The following is a 16,524-nucleotide window of genomic DNA, read 5'->3' as shown; positions in this document are numbered from 1 at the left end:
ATATATTATGATGAATATAATAAAGTCGGCATCCCTGCTACGTCAGGGCCTCTATCTTTTCATTTCTGAGAATAATGAGTCTTTATTGTCACTTCATACAATCACTTGGGGGCTTCCTGCTTATTGAGCATAGCTATGACTACCCTCTTGATCCGGCTTGTACACCATGATTACAAAATACTTGGGGGCTTCCTGCTCATTGAGCATAGTTATGAATACCCTATTGATCCGGCTTGTACGCCTGGAATGAAATATTACTTGCACTAGTGCAGAACCTTTTTTCTAGGCTTTGCTTTCCCACTACAAGAGGATTAAAAAAGTCAGCATGAGTTTAAAGATGTTGAAAGATCAGATAAAGTTGGTACCCAGGAGCAGTCTTGAAAGCCGGAAGCAAAGTCTGAGATGAGTCGCCAGACGAAGAATGAGAAGTTCCCTGGTAATTTGAATCGGGATAACTAAGTATTTGATGAATAAAATTTACCTGAGAATAAATAAGAGTTAGAGTTTTGGAAGTACCTCATTCTGGCGTTTACGTGGGGCTGGTGTGTTGGGCAAACAGGAGGAAAGTTCTTCGCCTCCACTGGTCCGGGTTCTGCGCCGGTTCTCATGTTGTTGTTGCTTCAAAATAAAGTTGGGATCCAAGTGAGCTAAAGGGTTAGAAAACCTTACATTCCGGATCACTCGTCAAATTTCCTGGCTTGACAAAGGCTCTGAGTCAGAGGAAATAATAGTTACCTCATCGTCACCCGCCTGGCTGGTTTCCGCATCATCCTGATAGCAATCAGTGTCAATAAGATGGATAAAAAAGCCAAGGGAATCAAGGTCTACCTCCGACTCATCATCATCTTCATCTAAATTGAGCAGATTAGAAGCGGTGGATTTCTTCTTGTTCCTCTTCACAGCTTTGGTCCTCTTGGTGGCTTTTTCATCATATATTGCTCATCTTTAGAAGCGGTGGATTTTTCATCATATTTTTTATCCCAAAAGGCCGATTTAGCCTGCAAACAAATTACAATAAAGATTGGGGATTTCCAGGTTCTATAAACAATGAAGAAAAGTATATAAACCGGACAGACTTACATCTGGTGGCGGTTTAAGTGTACAGTAGGGATTTAACCCCACTTGGCTGCAGCTCTCCAAGATTTCATTGAGAAGAGTATTGGTTATTTCATTGATGGCTTTGTCAGACAAACATGTGGAACTGTAGCGCAGTGGATCTTTGGTGTCACCAGTATATGTACATATTAAGCCGGACCGGTGACTTAAGGGTATGATCTGCCACGCTACCCAGCATCGAACTAAATCAACCCCGGTCAATCCATTGCCCAATAGCGCTCTAACCTTTGAGAAGATAGGCGCAAGTTTGGCCCATTCAGCAGTGCTAAGACGGTCAGGGAGAGGATGTTTTGGGTTGAGCCGTTGGTCACGAAAGCTGGGCATGGGGTTTTCATCAGCAGGAGACGTGTCCTTGCAGTAGAACCAGGTTTTATTCCAATCCTTGGGATGGCTTGGAAGTTTGGCATAAGGAAAAAATGGCGTCTCTGCGTCGTTGAATTGAGATCCCTCCGAGCTCCTGACTAAGCCCATCAGTAAATTCATTTTGGCGGTTCAAGTAAAAATACTCCCTAAAGAGTTCAACACTTGGTTCCTCTTGAAGATATACTTCACAGAAGACTTGAAAATTGCAGATATTTGACATGGAATTGGGTCCAAAGTCTTGAGGATGAAGTTGAAAAAAGTACAAAACGTCATGAAAGAATTTTGACCCGGGCGGTGAGAATCCCCGGTTCATGTGATCAGTAAAGACAATCACTTCACCATCCTGTGGTTGAGGTCTGACTTCGTTTGGTTTTGGAATACGCCACTGAATGATGTTTTTTGCTGGTAAGAAGCCAATTTTGACGTACTCCTGGAGCATTGCCTCAGTAACAATGGATGGGACCCAATCACATGATGTGATGGTCTTAGTCATGGTTGGATGCACAGCCTACACAAGGTGGTTCAAGATGTTATTAAACCGGCAGATATATGGTGACTTACAAATTATTGTTCAATTCGTTGTACAAGGCTAATGGTTATGGAGATATAGTTCAAAGTATGCAATTGTTAAAACTAGAAGGATATTACATAAGTTATTGACTAAGGTAAATGATGGCGGCTTAAACGGGGCCTAATGATATATAATAGGTTACGGTTTATGTCATAACACTACTAGGGAAAAGCCTATACACAGAATCTTACCAGCAGCGCGCTATAAAATCAGGCGTTGGTGGTAAGTAGCAGTAGCGCGGGCTGTGGAAACTCGCTGCTGAAACAAGTTTATCAGTAGCGCGCGCACTCCAAGCGGCGCTACTGCTAAAATTCCCACGACGCCGCCGCGAGGCCAGTTATAGCAGCAGCGCGTTAAAATAGACAGCGCTACTGCTACGTAACGTAGCAGCAGCGCATTCAGGCAATAATCGCTACTGCTAAATTAACTACAGATCTCACCAGCTAGCCTCATCCACAGATCACACTCACACACACTCACGGTCTCCTCCTCACCCCCCGCGCCGCCGGTCCTCCCTCGTCGCCCCTCCCCCGATCTGCGCCGATGTCGCCTCATCCTCCTCCGTCCTCCCTCCACTCACCACTGGCTGCCCCCTCCTCGCTCTGCCTTCCTCCTCGATCCGTCCTCCCTCCACTCGCCGCCGGCCAGCCCCTCCTCGCTCCGCCTTCCTCCTCCATCCTACTATCTTCTCCCTCCTCGAGTCGCCCCTCCTTGTCCCTCCTCCCTGATACATTTTGATTTAGTAGGCTTTCATATGTAACATTTTGATTTAGTTGATTTAGTATGCTAGTGGATTTAGTATGCTAGTTGATTTAGTATGCTAGTTGATTTAGTCGATTTAGTTGATATGATTCAATTGATTTAGTAGGCTAGTTGATTTAGTTGATTTAGAACATTTTGATTTAGTTTATTTAGTAGGCTAGTTGATTTAGAACATTTTGATTTAGTTGATTTAGTAAAATGGCGCCACCAGTAGCACCACTATGTCGACTGTGCAAGTCAAGGTGCGCCAGCAGCCTTGCAACTGGCAAGCTGTTCGGCATCTACTTCCATCCGAGTTTTCGTCATGCGGCGGTAAGAAATTAGATGAAATGTAACAACTATTTTATTTTTAGTGTTGGCATTACTGCATTGTGTCATTTTGCTTTTCTTACACAGATCGTCCCATGCAATGTGAGGTTGAAATTCAACAAGCTGACAGGAGACACTGTGACATTTGAGGCTCCTGGGGGGCGTACACTATGGAGGTCGAGAAAGGACGCAATATGTCGCAGATTGGAGGAGATGGATGGGCCCGTTTCCTCTCTCGCATGCGTCTTACTGGTGGTGAGTTGATCAGATTCTCCTTCAGAGCAGAAAGACCCAAGCTGGTTGTCATTTATATCAACCTGGTGGAAGATGATGAAGATGACGAAGATGATGAAGATAATGAGGACCCACTCAATGAAGGTGATGAGAACCCACTTCATGAAGCCATCATAGCTCAAAGAATGAGGCTGAGCGAGGAGGAGGTGTGCAACCTATGGGACATAATTCCGCCACGTGATGACTTTGTCGGGGTGCCATTCATGACCCGCCTGACAAGTACCATGGTCGATCGGCATGAAATGGTATGTTATACGTACTGCATGTAGTAATTTGATGATATATACATGTTGTATTGTTATACTTACAAATCTAGTCGATGATATACTTTAGTGTAGAGTCTAATCACATGCTTAGGCTATTTATTAATTGATATGTTTTTCTTATTCAGAGATTGCCAAAGAACCTATCTGTGAGTTGTGGTATCGAGCCTGATGAAGAAGGCTCAGTTGGACTACGCCTTACCGCAAGGGGCTCCGTCACCACATGTACTTACCGCATGGGCACAGATGGTCGCACACACTTGAACTCGGTTGGGTGGAAGAGATTCCTCGTTGGCAAGAATCTTCGTGCTGGACAGGCCATCCTAATTACTATCAGGAACACCCACCGCCCAGGCTTGAGGATGATGATCGTCGTCGATATCATCTAGAACTACATATGTGTATGTGGCTATATCATCTAGAACTACATATGATGATTGTCGTCGATATCATGTAGAACTACATATGATGATCGCCGTCGATATCATCTAGAACTAAATATGATGATTGTCGTCGATGTCACCTTGTACTGGTTGAGGATGCATGTTGAGTATATATGAAATTGTTATCTAGTACTCCCTCGGTTCCAAATTACTCGTCGTGGTTTGAGTTCAAATTTGAACTAAAACCACGACGAGTAATTTCGAACCGAGGGAGTACTACCTAGTACCTATAATGCTTTATGAAATTGATATCTAGTAGTACCTAGTATCTGGAAATTGCAGCTTATCGAAGCCGGAATGGGGAAATGGTGAAAGATATAACAGTAGCGCTGGACCGGGAAATCGCTACAGCTAAGTAATAGTAGCGCGTTCCTGAAAAGCGCTGCTGCTATAGTCAATAGTGGTAGCGCGGGTACAGGCAGCGCTACTACTAAGAGTTAGCTGTAGCGCCTTATTGGTAGCGCGGGTACCCGCGCTGCTGATAGGCCTAAAACCTGCGTTGTTGCTAGCCTTTTCCCTAGTAGTGTAAGCCGCCATGACAGTGTTGGTGCTTCAGATTGGTCGAAAGAAAATTTTGCTAAGGTGGTGGAAAAACATATTTCACAAGTTCAAGCTATATTTTTGGATCTATGGCAGTTCAGAAAAGCAATAAAAGTAAACCTAAGGTGGCGGCAGCGGAAGGTTGTGATGCTCTGATGAGGGTTTCTATGGAGATATGTTACTCTGATGATGAAAATGAATGTTAAAACTACTTCCGCGCAAAGCTTAGGACTTATCCATATTGAAAGCTATCAAAGTGGATGGAAACAACGCAAGAACGGCAAGAACACCGACAAACGGCCTGAACCCTAAATACAGATCTGAGATGAAAGGGGGAGATGCACTTACAGGTGATGAGCAGCAGGGGTGGCGCACCGGAGTTCTCTGGTCCGATCAGGTCGATGCAGCGGCCTAGGTTGGTGCAGTGATCGGAGGTCACGGCGGTGGAGCTCGAGTACTAGTGCGGCTGTGCAAGGAAGGAAGACGAAGGAGGAAACGAGGGGGAAATGATAAAGGACCCTTGACCCTATTTATAAGGGGGTGGATACAAGGCATGCGCGAGAATCGAGGAGGTCAAAATCATCATGTGGCTATATGGATGCCTCGATTCTCGGGATGTTTATTAAGATAAGGATCAGTTAAGATGTTCTGAGCCTCGTGCGAAGTTAATGTGAAATGACATCATGGCGGTTTAAGAAAATTCTATGAGCTGACGTCATGGCATGTTACAACAAGGTTTATCAGACAAGCGATGCAAGATTTTGACAAGTCAGACATTGAAGATTGACATGAACAAGTTCAAATCAACTTGGGGCCTAATGTTGGGGATATAACTACTGGATATGAACCACCCAGGAGGGGACAGGTCATACCACTAACGGCTTACCAATGAAGATGGCAGATCATACGAGCCTGGTGACGGCTCAAGAACCATAGGTGACTTAAGGCCCAGGAGGATGAACCGCCATGTATGTATGACTTGTATTGTAAGGCAAGCATAGTTAGTCACCGAGCCGGACATGTTGTGTATGAGCCGACCAGGACTCCATGAACCGCCGGGCATCAACCTGTGTATATAAAGGGATGACCTGGCGGTGGCTTAGGAAAAGAGACAAGAGCTCGAGAACTAGGTCAAGTGTATTCGCTCCTTGGTAATCGAAACCCAAGCAATACAATCCCAAACTGGAGTAGGCCTTTACCTTCACCGCAAGGGGCCGAACCAGTATAAATTCTCTGTGTCCCCTGTCCCGATTAACCCCTTTAATCTAACTTAGTTGTGATGGCTCCACGACTAAGTCCTTCCGCTAGGACATCCGCCGTGACAATTCTATGACAAGTAGCACGGGCCCAGAGGCGCACTGCTAGTACTTACTAGTAGCGCGTTACCAAAAACTCACTACTACTAAGTAGGTATAGCTGTAGCGCCTTATCAGTAGTGCGGCACCACGCGCTACTGCTAGGCCAAAAACCAGTGCTACTGCTAGGCTTTTCCCTAATAGTGATCTACCACAAGTGAAATCAACTGAAGTTCGAGGAACTTCACGCTGAGGAGAATAGGACGAAGAGAGTTTATCTTCTGTGTTCAATCATCTTGCTACTTGTGAGCTGCGTTAGAATTTTCCCGAAGAGGAGAGGATGATACAATACAGTAGAGATAAGTATTTCCCTCAGTTAAGAACCAGGGTTATCAATCCAGTAGGAGAATCACGCAACACCTCATTAGCAGTACATGCACACAAAATAACAAATACTTGCACCCAACGCGAACAAGGGGTTATCAATCCCTCGGCGGTTAATTGCAAAGATTAAATTTGTAGTGATAGATAGATAAACAAAGACAAAATAAATAAAGAAAAGAAAAATTGCAGCAAGGTATTTTTGGATTTTAATATATGATAAAAGTAGACCCAGGGGCCATATTTTTCACGAGAGGCTTCTCTCTTGAAAATAGCATACGATGGGTTAACAAATTATTGTTGGGCAATTGATAGAAAAGCGAATAATCATGACGATATCCAAGGCAATGATCATGTATATAGTCATCACGTCCGAGACAAGTAGAGTGACTCCTGCCTGCATCTACTACTATTACTCCACACATCGATCACTATCTAGCATGCATCTAGAGTACTAAGTTCATAAAGAACGGAGTAACACCTTAAGCAAGATGACACGATGTAGACAAAGTAAACTCATGCATGAATAAACCCCATCTTTTTATCCTTAATGGCAACAATACAAATATGTTTCATGTCCCTTTCTATCACTCGTATTGAGCACTGCAAGATCGAACCCATCACAAAGCACCTCTCCCTTGCAAGAAAAAACAATCTAGTTGGCCAAACCAAATCAATAGATCAGATAGAAATACCAAGCTATAATAATCATGCATAAAAGAGTTCAGAGAAGACTCGAATAATATTCATGGATAATCTAATCATAAACACAGTTCATCGGATCCCAACAAACACACCCCAAAAAGTGATTACATCGAATAGATCTCCAAGAACATCGAGGACAACATTGTATTGAAGATCAAAGAGAGAGAAGAAGCCATCTAGCTACTAACTATGGACCAGTAGGTCTATGGTAAACTAATTACACATAATCGAAAGGGCGGCAAGGTTGATGTAGAGCCCCTCCATGGTTGGTTCCCCCTCTGGCAAAGTGCCGAAAAAGGCCTCTAGATGGGATCTCTCGAGAACAGAAGCTCGCAGCGGCGGAAAAAGTATTTTGGGTGGCTCCCTGTTGGTTTCCTGATTTTAGAGAATTTATAGAGGCGGAATTAGGTCAAACGGGTGAACATGGGCCCCATGAGCCACAAGGGCGTGTCCCCCCCCCCCCCCCCGGGCACGCCATGGTGCCTTGTGGGCCCCTCCTTCATCTTCTAGCCCTCTCCCGGAGCTTCCAAGGTCTCTTTTGTCCAAAAAAATCTCAAAAAAGTTTCGTGGCATTTGGACTTCGTTTGGTACTGATATTCTGGAAAACTAAAACAGGCAAAAAACAGCAGCTAGCATTGGGCACTAAGTTAATAGGTTAGTCCCAAAAAATGATGTATAATTGCTTGTAATTGCATATAAAACATCCAAGATTGATACTATAATAGCATGGAACAATGAAAAATTATAGATACGATGGAGACGTATCAAATCACAAGTCCCTCCAACTAGACATAGCTCTTTTGCAAAAGAGTGAACTGGTCTACCAAATCATCTGTCGCCATCGAGCACCACTAATTTCTATCCTACGGCATTTATTTCGGTAGTTTATTTCTGGTGCTATTTTCCATTGATAGTATCTATTTGTGTACAGTGATACTTTATCTTCCAAGCATTCCTTTCAGTACTGTGACAGTTTTCCATTGCATTTTTCTTTCGCGGCGCTTAAGGTTGCTTGTCTCTATGTTCATTTGCTTTTCATATGGTTCTACCTAATCATTCTACTCTGATAGTCATTTCACAGTAGTGTGCATGTTTTGTATTTGTGATGTGTGCAAATGTTTCATGTGTACAATTCTATCTATGTTGATAGTTTCGTTTCCGTACTAGTTTTGTTTCAGAACGAATTCTGTTTCGGAACTAGATTTGTTTCAGAACTAGTTTTGCTTCGGAAATGGTTTACTTTCGTAGAACTAAAAATGTTTAGTTTATTATCTGATGTGTTGTGTTGAGAGTATTCAACATTTCGAGAGAAAAATTGAATCTCCCATTCACCCCGACCCCCTCCCCCCCGCACCCCTCTAGTTGATACACTCGAGTCCTAACAATCGCGAAAACCCAAACCACCTCTCCTTTTTGGAAGACAAAGCTTCCACCAGGCAAACCAATGTATCTTCCTTCCTTCCTTCCACCAGGCAAACCAATGTATCAAGCCCTAACAAATTAACTCGATTACATGATAAATCTCATCCAACCCCATCGTTGTCCAGCAAGCCTACGAAGAAATTACTTACTCCCGATGGTGAGCATCATGTAATTGGTGATGATGATGGCGACGAATCCCCCTCTCTGAAGCCCCAAACGGAATCTAGATCTGGCCTCCCGATGAAAAATAGGAGGTGACGGCGGCTTCGGATTGTAAAACGTGATGAAACTTCTTCTCTTATTTTTTTCTCAGGGAAAAGGAATTTATAGGCTTGAGATTAGGGTTAGCGGAGCCCTGTGGGCCCCACAAGGCAACCTAGCATGCCTGGGCGGGTGGTCGCGCCATGTTGCCTTGTGGGCAACAGGAGGGGCCCTCTGGTGGGTCTTAGCTCCAATATTTTTTATATATTCCATAAAAGTTCTCAAAAAGTTTCGTCCAATTCCGAGAACTTTTATTTCTGCACAAAAAACAACGCCATGGTAGTTCTGCTAAAAAGAGCGTCGGTACGGGTTAGTTTCATTCAAATCATGCAAATTAGAGTCCAAAATAAGAGCAAAAGTGTTTGGAAAAGTATATACGACGAAGACATATCAAATTCCTTTACATTTTTTTCGGAAGCTTAAATGCATACATCACATATGTCCAGATGGCTTCTGCCACACTTTCAGAAGCACTTAATTACCTCGAGCAGATAATATCTTCTCTTTCTACCCATTAATTCTTTCAATGATCATTTCCACCAAATGTTCAAACATTCACTTCTATCCACCCCAACCAATAGAGGTAGCCCCAAGTATTTATCCAACAGGGCCTGCATGAGTATATCGAGAACAGTACAAACATCCATTCTGACTTCGATAACAATGTTTGGGCTAAAATATATGCTAGATTTAGTTATACTTACTCGCTGCCCGATGAAGTGCAATAAGAATTCATAATGTTTTTTAGATAAATTACATTCGTCATATTCTCCTTCAGTAATACAAGAGAGTCGTCGGCAAATAAAAGATGAGACGCATGGAGCATCTATGCAAACTCTCACCCAAGATAAAGCCCCTTCCTCTTTCACAAATAGTAACATTCTTGACAGGCCTTCCGCGCACAACAAGAATAGATAGGAGGATAGAGAGTCCCCTTGTCTCAACCCCCTCGATGGCAAAAAAAACAGTTTCAATAGAATTGAACCTTGTACAATATCTGGGACCAACTTGGCATCAATGTGCAAGGTCCTATTCCAATGGACACAGCCTTGGAGTAGTGGTTGAGCGAAAGGAGGAACTTTCGGAAGGGCGGCAGGAGAGGTTTCGACACTTTGATCATTGTTGTCACTTGGTCCCTTTGAAAGCAACGCAATGCGCGGGTATTCAATGGGTAGATCATCAAAGAACACCGATGGGGCTATCTACTCATGTGTTGAGCGAGGTTGCCGAGTGAAGGCAAGCGGGCGTTGGTGTTGGTGGTTTGCACCGTTTTGTGAGAGGTTACCTTAGGTTTCCTGGCACAGTGTTGGAATAAGGAGAGGGTCTCATGTTTACCCGTATGTTCGCATTTATGATAGACTCCTTGTAATTATGTTTCTACCTTATATAAAAATATGATACATCTTTGGTGTACTCTTAAAAGAAATATAATTGAACCGGACAGAGGAGAGGACATACGTCCATGTTCATATCAATCCGCTCTCTGGCAAAGCCTAATTTCTCCGTCATTGCCCTCAAAGGACCAGATCGCCGAATAGATTTAAACGAACCTAACCCAATGGCCATCCCGGAGCTCATTCCTTTAGCAAAAGACGACACAACGCTTGGGGATGTAGATAGCTTGTATTACGTCCATTAACCATCATTTCCAGTTATGCTAGAATCTTTTTTTAAAGGCAAATGCAGCAAAACATTCCCTGCTACTCAACTAGTGTTCCACCAACTTCAGCATCGAAGACAACAAGTTTGTTAACTAGACACAACGGAGGGGACTAACATGCGCAAGATCATAGCTCAGCTATCTGACACCGTCTCTTCAGACGACGCGCCGGTGTCGCTCGGGGTGGCCCCGCTCGGCCCTGCCACCATAGCAGCGGCCCTCTGGTTTAGATCCAAGGTGTCACCACTGGTCCAGAAAAGCTTCTTGCCTAGACTGCGCCACTCCGCTTTCCTCTTCAGCGCCAGCTTCAAAGAGGCGTCAGGCATGGCATGTGGTTTCTTGTCGTCGGGGAACAGAAAGGCGGCAGCCCTCAGGCTGTCATTCAGTGGATCTGCGACAGAATGGCCTGGCGCCTGCAACGCGCTCGACCACATCTCCGGGTTGAGCCAGCTTTTACCGGTCTCGGCGCCCTTGGTAAGCCACTGAGGAAGGCTGTTGATTGGCTGTTGGTTGATGGGAAGGAACTGAGCCGGCATCCTCTGTGGTAGTTCTTGGCACCAGTGCGACCTGTTGTCATAGTATGGCTTTTGAAGCTTGGTTGTCTTCCTACGCCTGCTCCCAGTTCTCCCCTGTGAGGAAGAAGCTCCAGGGAAGCCTCCCAGAGACAAATTTCTCGGCACATTGTCGATTCCATGAAGGTTAAACCTGCCAAGGTTTGACAAATAATGTTGGCCTCTATCTGAAGAGTGAGCATTCCGAAGGTGCACGTCGCCCAAGGAAAGGTCTGATTGGGCTGCAAGAAATGGAGGCTTTGAGCATCCAGTGCACGAACTGCTTCCAGCATAATCTTCTGCTATATGGGGAGGCGGTGCAGATCCTAAAGCAGATGCTCTTATTGATTGAAGATCTACGCCTAGAAGTTTCTTTTGCTCCTTGTTCCATTGTTTAGCAAGGTCCTCAGCCACTCTTGAGCTTGAGAACCGTAGCCGTGTATCCCTAAGCATTGCGTTCCAGTTATTCGTTCCATACCTCCTCACTCCAATCCACAGAAAATCTAACTCTTCTTCCGACCAGGTAACCTGACGTCTTCTGTAGGAATATGTGCCGACCCTTTCTGTCAGTACATGAGATCCACTGGACTTGCCTCCATGAAATAACTTATCGTGACTCAGGGCAGACATGCCACTGTCTTGGAAACTATCCAAGCGGAGTTCCAAACTGGACTCAGGAGCCCTATCCATTATTCTGAATTTCAGTTCTGAAGGCATGCTCTTTGGTTCCTTGGAACTCCCAGCTTTCCATGACAGAGCCGGGTCATAAAAATTGGGGTACAATGTATGCAATGTTGAGGTTCCCTCTTGATGTTGTTCTTTATCATGGACGGTTTCTTTCTCCTTTGTAAAAAATAACCTTTCAATTGGTTGAGAAACTTGTTTTTGTTCAGTACCAAAATGATCCTGTAAGCAGTAGAAAATGTTTAATGCATGGATATATATGAGGCAGTATAATACATGTACCAACAAGCCTGTAAACTCAGATAGAATTAAATACAGTTTAGTAAAACCATCCACAGATTGATAAAATATCAAGAAAAAAACAAACTCGTTTGAAACAAAGGGCAGAACTACATACGATTTGGGAAGGGAAAACGGTTTTACTGACTGAAAATAATCCTCTAAGCGGGTGAGGCATAGAAATTCTTGACGCAAGCCAAAACTACCAATGAAGCACTTCCTAAAACATGAGCCAACTATGTGATTTTGTCATTCTCACCTGATCTGGCAGCCTTTGAACAGACGAGTCATCCAGATTGAGAAGCCTCTCTTGAGATAATTCAACCGAATTCAGGTTGAACTTCCCAAAATTAAATCTGCTTTTGTTTTCCTCCTGGATAACTTGATCAGGAACCTTTGAATTTTCCAGCAGTTTACCCCTGGCCCTCTCATCATTATCACCATCCAAGATAATTACTGGAATATGTTTTGTTGAACCTTGGGATTCTGGAGGATCATCTGTACACAGATACACTGGTCAGTTTCAACCTATTTAAATTTATTTATTTTGCCTTGCTGACTATGAAGAAGCCCATTACCATGTAACTCCTTCATTTCAACAACTTTTGGTGCTTCATTAACACGACCTAGAGTTTTGCTCAAGTCCTCCGCTCTTACATCTGGCTCACTGATCACTTGCACGCTAGTAAATTCTGAAACTGGTGTGCCATCCCGTTCTGAAGTTAAGGCTTGGTTTACATCTTCAAAATGCTGTGTGGAAACCGTATGCTGCACTTTAGATTTTAGCATGCATGAACTACAAAAGAAGAATTGAATTAGTCCTTCGAACATGTAAGTCTAGCAATAACATCACTCTGATATCAGATCACAGCACTTAACAAACACAATTTTGTTACCTTTTTCGTTCAAGCAAGCATTGAGCTGGTACAGTTAATCCAATACTTGTTCCTTCTGTAGCTACCTGCACACAGAATATGTGACAGAGTCAATGCTACATTATAATTTTGGACACCTTTAGCCATCACGGAGTACACCATTTACTGGCACTGGTGAAGTATTCAAGTATTTGATATGTTTATGTTCTCTTTCACTGATAATTTTACCATATAGAGCGAGATAAGTAGGGCAATATCAACTTGCATACAGTGGAGCATATATGAAATTCTCTTTTGTTGATGCATGACTTCTTTGGCATCTGCACATCTATGTCATAGTTACGATGCAAATCTCTTGCATGTAATATTGATTGGTTGTTCCATATATAAATTATGCAGTCATATAATAAAGAAACTAGTCAGAACTGAGTGCTAGCTCAGTGGCACGAGTTCAGGCTGTTGAACGCGCACACCAGCGTTTGAATCCCCACGGCGGCTCCACTGACCCCGTGAGGACTCGAACGCTGATGGGCGGGTTCAACAACCTGAACTCCGGCCACTGAGATAGCACTCAGATCTCAGCACCCATTTTTTTATGTAATAAAGAAACTAATAGCCACATTATTCTTGTTTGTCAGCTGGGTAAAAATTGTGAAGTCCCTTTTCACAAAGAAAAAAATATATAATCAGCATAAACGAGATACAGAATATATGCTTTCAAAATTATTATTATGGCTTGATAACATCATGCTTCAAAAGTAGATAAAAAAACAGCAGTAAGTAAGGAGATCATTACAGTTGGGTACAAAGGCAACTGAATTAACTTTCCATTCAATCTGAACTTCAATATTAGCCTTGTTGTTAACTTACCATATTCAAATCCAAGTTCTTAAGCAAATAGCCATGTAAAAGGAAAACCATAGCATCATGAATATGAGTAAAGAATTAAAACAATGCCATTTTTGCAGCACAGTACAAGAGTACGGTAGGACGAGTGAGAAAGCATACCTTATCTGCAATATCCAAAGAATCAGCATCAGTTACTTCGAGCGAGGCTGTAGCATTAACTGACAAATTTGCTGGGCTACATGCCAGTGTTGAGTACCCTTTGCCGTTATTCATATAATTTCCCTCTGCTGCCTCGTCCAAATCAATTTTCCTTTTAACACGCCTCCGGAAGGTGAGCTGAGGACTAAATCTGTTCTTACATTGACTAGGTCTGATAGTATCTTCTGGGCCTTGATGAGAATTTATTGCCACATGAGCAGAGTTATTAGAATCCTCTGCTCGATTAGTTGTCCCATCAGCATGTCTGAGATAGCATAGAGAACTGGAGGCAGGGATGGGATTAACTGCATCATTGGTGCATTGTAATTTACCATTACACGCCTCTGCTATTGGGAGAGTGGTGACAGAACAAATCTCAGGTTGCTCCATCCGTGGCAATGGTTCGCACAATGGAATTTCCTTTTGTTCTTTCTCTGGTGCATGTGCACATGGCTTAGGTGTTTCTTCTATGGCGCTTTCTTGCATTGACTTGCAGACATGCTGTTGCTGTGTAGAGGCAGGCTGTCAATTTTCCAGAGGAGAAAAGGTATAATAAGATGCAAAAGAAGGTAGATGATGAACATATGGATATAGAATTAAAATGTCATAAAGCATTGAATTTATGGCAAAATAAACATTCAGAGTAATATTCTATATACTGCTTATCATAAAAAAATAGAATATTCTCAGAACATCCAGCTATTGATATTTTCAGATATAAATGTCTGCATCATTTTATTTTATTAAAAGAAGGGCCACCCCCTTTGATTTCCATTATAGAAACCATATGGTTCAGAACCTAGTACAAGCTACTACCAACGCAAAGCAACTACTAAGTATTTATCTTACAGACATCAGCTCCACGGCCAATGCGAAACCAGCCAAACCAAAAGGAGGAGCTATGTCTGCATCATATTGTACCGGTTGGCGCAGCAACTTACGTGCCCTCCTAAAAATGGCGCGAAAATCCACCATCTTAGAAGGCGGGAAAATCAGTACCGGCAGAACTAACGTGGACAGACAGAAGCAATAGAGATAACATCAAAAATCAATAACTCTATGACGACGAACAGGAAAGAGAGAGAACACTCAAGGTTCCTTACATGAACATATCCGTTCGACTGGTCATTATCCGCGTCCGCGCCGTCTTCCGGGGCTTCTGTGGTGGCAACCCCACTGCTAGAAACAGGAGGACACTTTGGAGTCGCGCCATCAGCCGCCTGGGGGCGCGACGAACCACGCTTCCTCTTGTAGGTCACGGTGATGCTGGCGCTCATCTCGAACCGCGCCAAACCTCTGCTCGAGCGAGCCTGCGTAATAACAGAAGAAAACGATGACTGTGATTAATCTCCTGGACTTGGTGGAAAGAGAAATCGGGGTTTCGTCGCAGACCAATCAACACTAGGACATATGAGGGCATGAGCCTCGGCCTATCCTCTCCATACAGAAATGAGAAGATGCTAACTAGTAACCCCATGCCCACCTATTCCCAACTCTCCAAGTCTCCATCAGTAACAAGTAAAGCTAAGGCAGCACTCCCCCATCCATCAAACAGTAGGGAATCGATTCCCCCGTCTAAACAGAGAACCCACCGCATAGTACAGCACTGGACAAAAATCGAACTGAAACGCACATGGGACTGCTGTCCCCGACCCTAATCGCCCCAGCACCAGCAGGACACCTACAGAAACAACTCGAACGCCGAACCCATCAGCGAACCCCAATTCCGCACACGCCAGAAACTCCACCCGGAACCGAATCCCGTTGGAAACCGGGCCCGCCGGAGCGAAATGGCCAATAACGGCGGCGGCACGGCTCCTTGCCCCCATCCCTTTTCCACGCCACCAAACTAACAAACAGGGCGAATAAACCAGCAGGCGCCAACCGCCTCCCGCTGGCACGCGCGCGCGGAGGCCACGCGCCGGCCGAGAACGCCACGGCGGAGAGGATGGCGAGGGAGGGAGGGAGGGAGGGAGGAAGGAGCCCATTACCTCGATACGGCGCGGCGGCGGAATTCCGGGGGCGAGGGCGGGGTCGGAGAGGGACAGGGGCGGGTTCTCGTGCAGCGTTCCCCTCGCTCGCCTTCCTCTTTTTTACCCTTTTTTTGGTCTCCAATTCAATTCGGTTCCGCCGTATTCATTCATTCCTCACCACTTTTTCCAGCGGCTGAGGTCATTGTACGGGAATGCCCTCCCACGCGTGCGTGCGCAGGCCAGAGAGGAGGGGTAGATTCGGGAACGTCACCCGCCCGCCCGTCTTTGTTTTTTCGCTTTCGGCTCGGGGGAATGTCACGGTTGGCGCCAGAGGGTTCCAAATTCTACCGCCGCTGCGGCCACCCTCGCGTCGCGTGGTCCGGACGCAAGCATAAAGCATTGCTTTGCTGCTGCAAGTTCGAAATCAGCATCTATATCTGTGGGTGGTCTCAAGGTCAAAACTAACAAATCTCAATCAGATTTGCGCGGAAAAGTTAAAATCGTTGTTGAATCGGTGGGTTTTTAGTATTCTACCTGGTGTCAACTTGCAGCTTTCTTCTTTAACTTTGTGCTACTCCCTCCGTTCATAAATAAATAACGTAGTTTTAGTTCAAATTTGAAATAAAATCAAGTCGCTTAATTACGAGCGGTGGGAGTACAAGCAAAGAAACCGCACTCAGATGGTGGATTGCAGCCTAGAACCCACTCCTTCAGTGAAAAATATTATGTT

At 44.3% G+C, this 16,524-nt stretch overlaps 1 protein-coding gene across 3 annotated transcripts; it reads right to left on the bottom strand.

Annotated features, from left to right (window-relative positions):
- Positions 1-10,329: 10,329 nt before the first annotated feature.
- Positions 10,330-15,966, bottom strand: LOC125515442. 3 transcript variants are annotated; one of them, XM_048680910.1, is made up of 7 exons: positions 15,813-15,966; positions 14,925-15,131; positions 13,783-14,343; positions 12,796-12,860; positions 12,478-12,695; positions 12,159-12,397; positions 10,330-11,842 (listed from the first exon to the last, which is right to left on the bottom strand). In XM_048680910.1, exons 2-7 carry the CDS (start codon positions 15,096-15,098, stop codon positions 10,520-10,522), a joined length of 2,580 nt encoding a protein of 859 aa, XP_048536867.1. In that variant the 5' UTR covers positions 15,099-15,131; positions 15,813-15,966; the 3' UTR covers positions 10,330-10,519. The 3 variants fall into 3 exon arrangements, with proteins under 3 accessions (XP_048536867.1, XP_048536869.1, XP_048536868.1); XM_048680912.1 differs by having other exon boundaries at positions 13,783-14,328; XM_048680911.1 differs by lacking the exon at positions 15,813-15,966 and adding an exon at positions 15,214-15,647.
- Between the last annotated feature and the right edge of the window lie 558 nt (positions 15,967-16,524).

Source organism: Triticum urartu, chromosome 6, assembly GCF_003073215.2.
Source record: "Triticum urartu cultivar G1812 chromosome 6, Tu2.1, whole genome shotgun sequence".
Classification (NCBI taxonomy): Eukaryota; Viridiplantae; Streptophyta; class Magnoliopsida; order Poales; family Poaceae; genus Triticum; species Triticum urartu.
The sequence above is the reverse complement of the archived record's forward strand: the minus strand, read 5'-3'. Positions and strand labels throughout refer to the sequence as shown.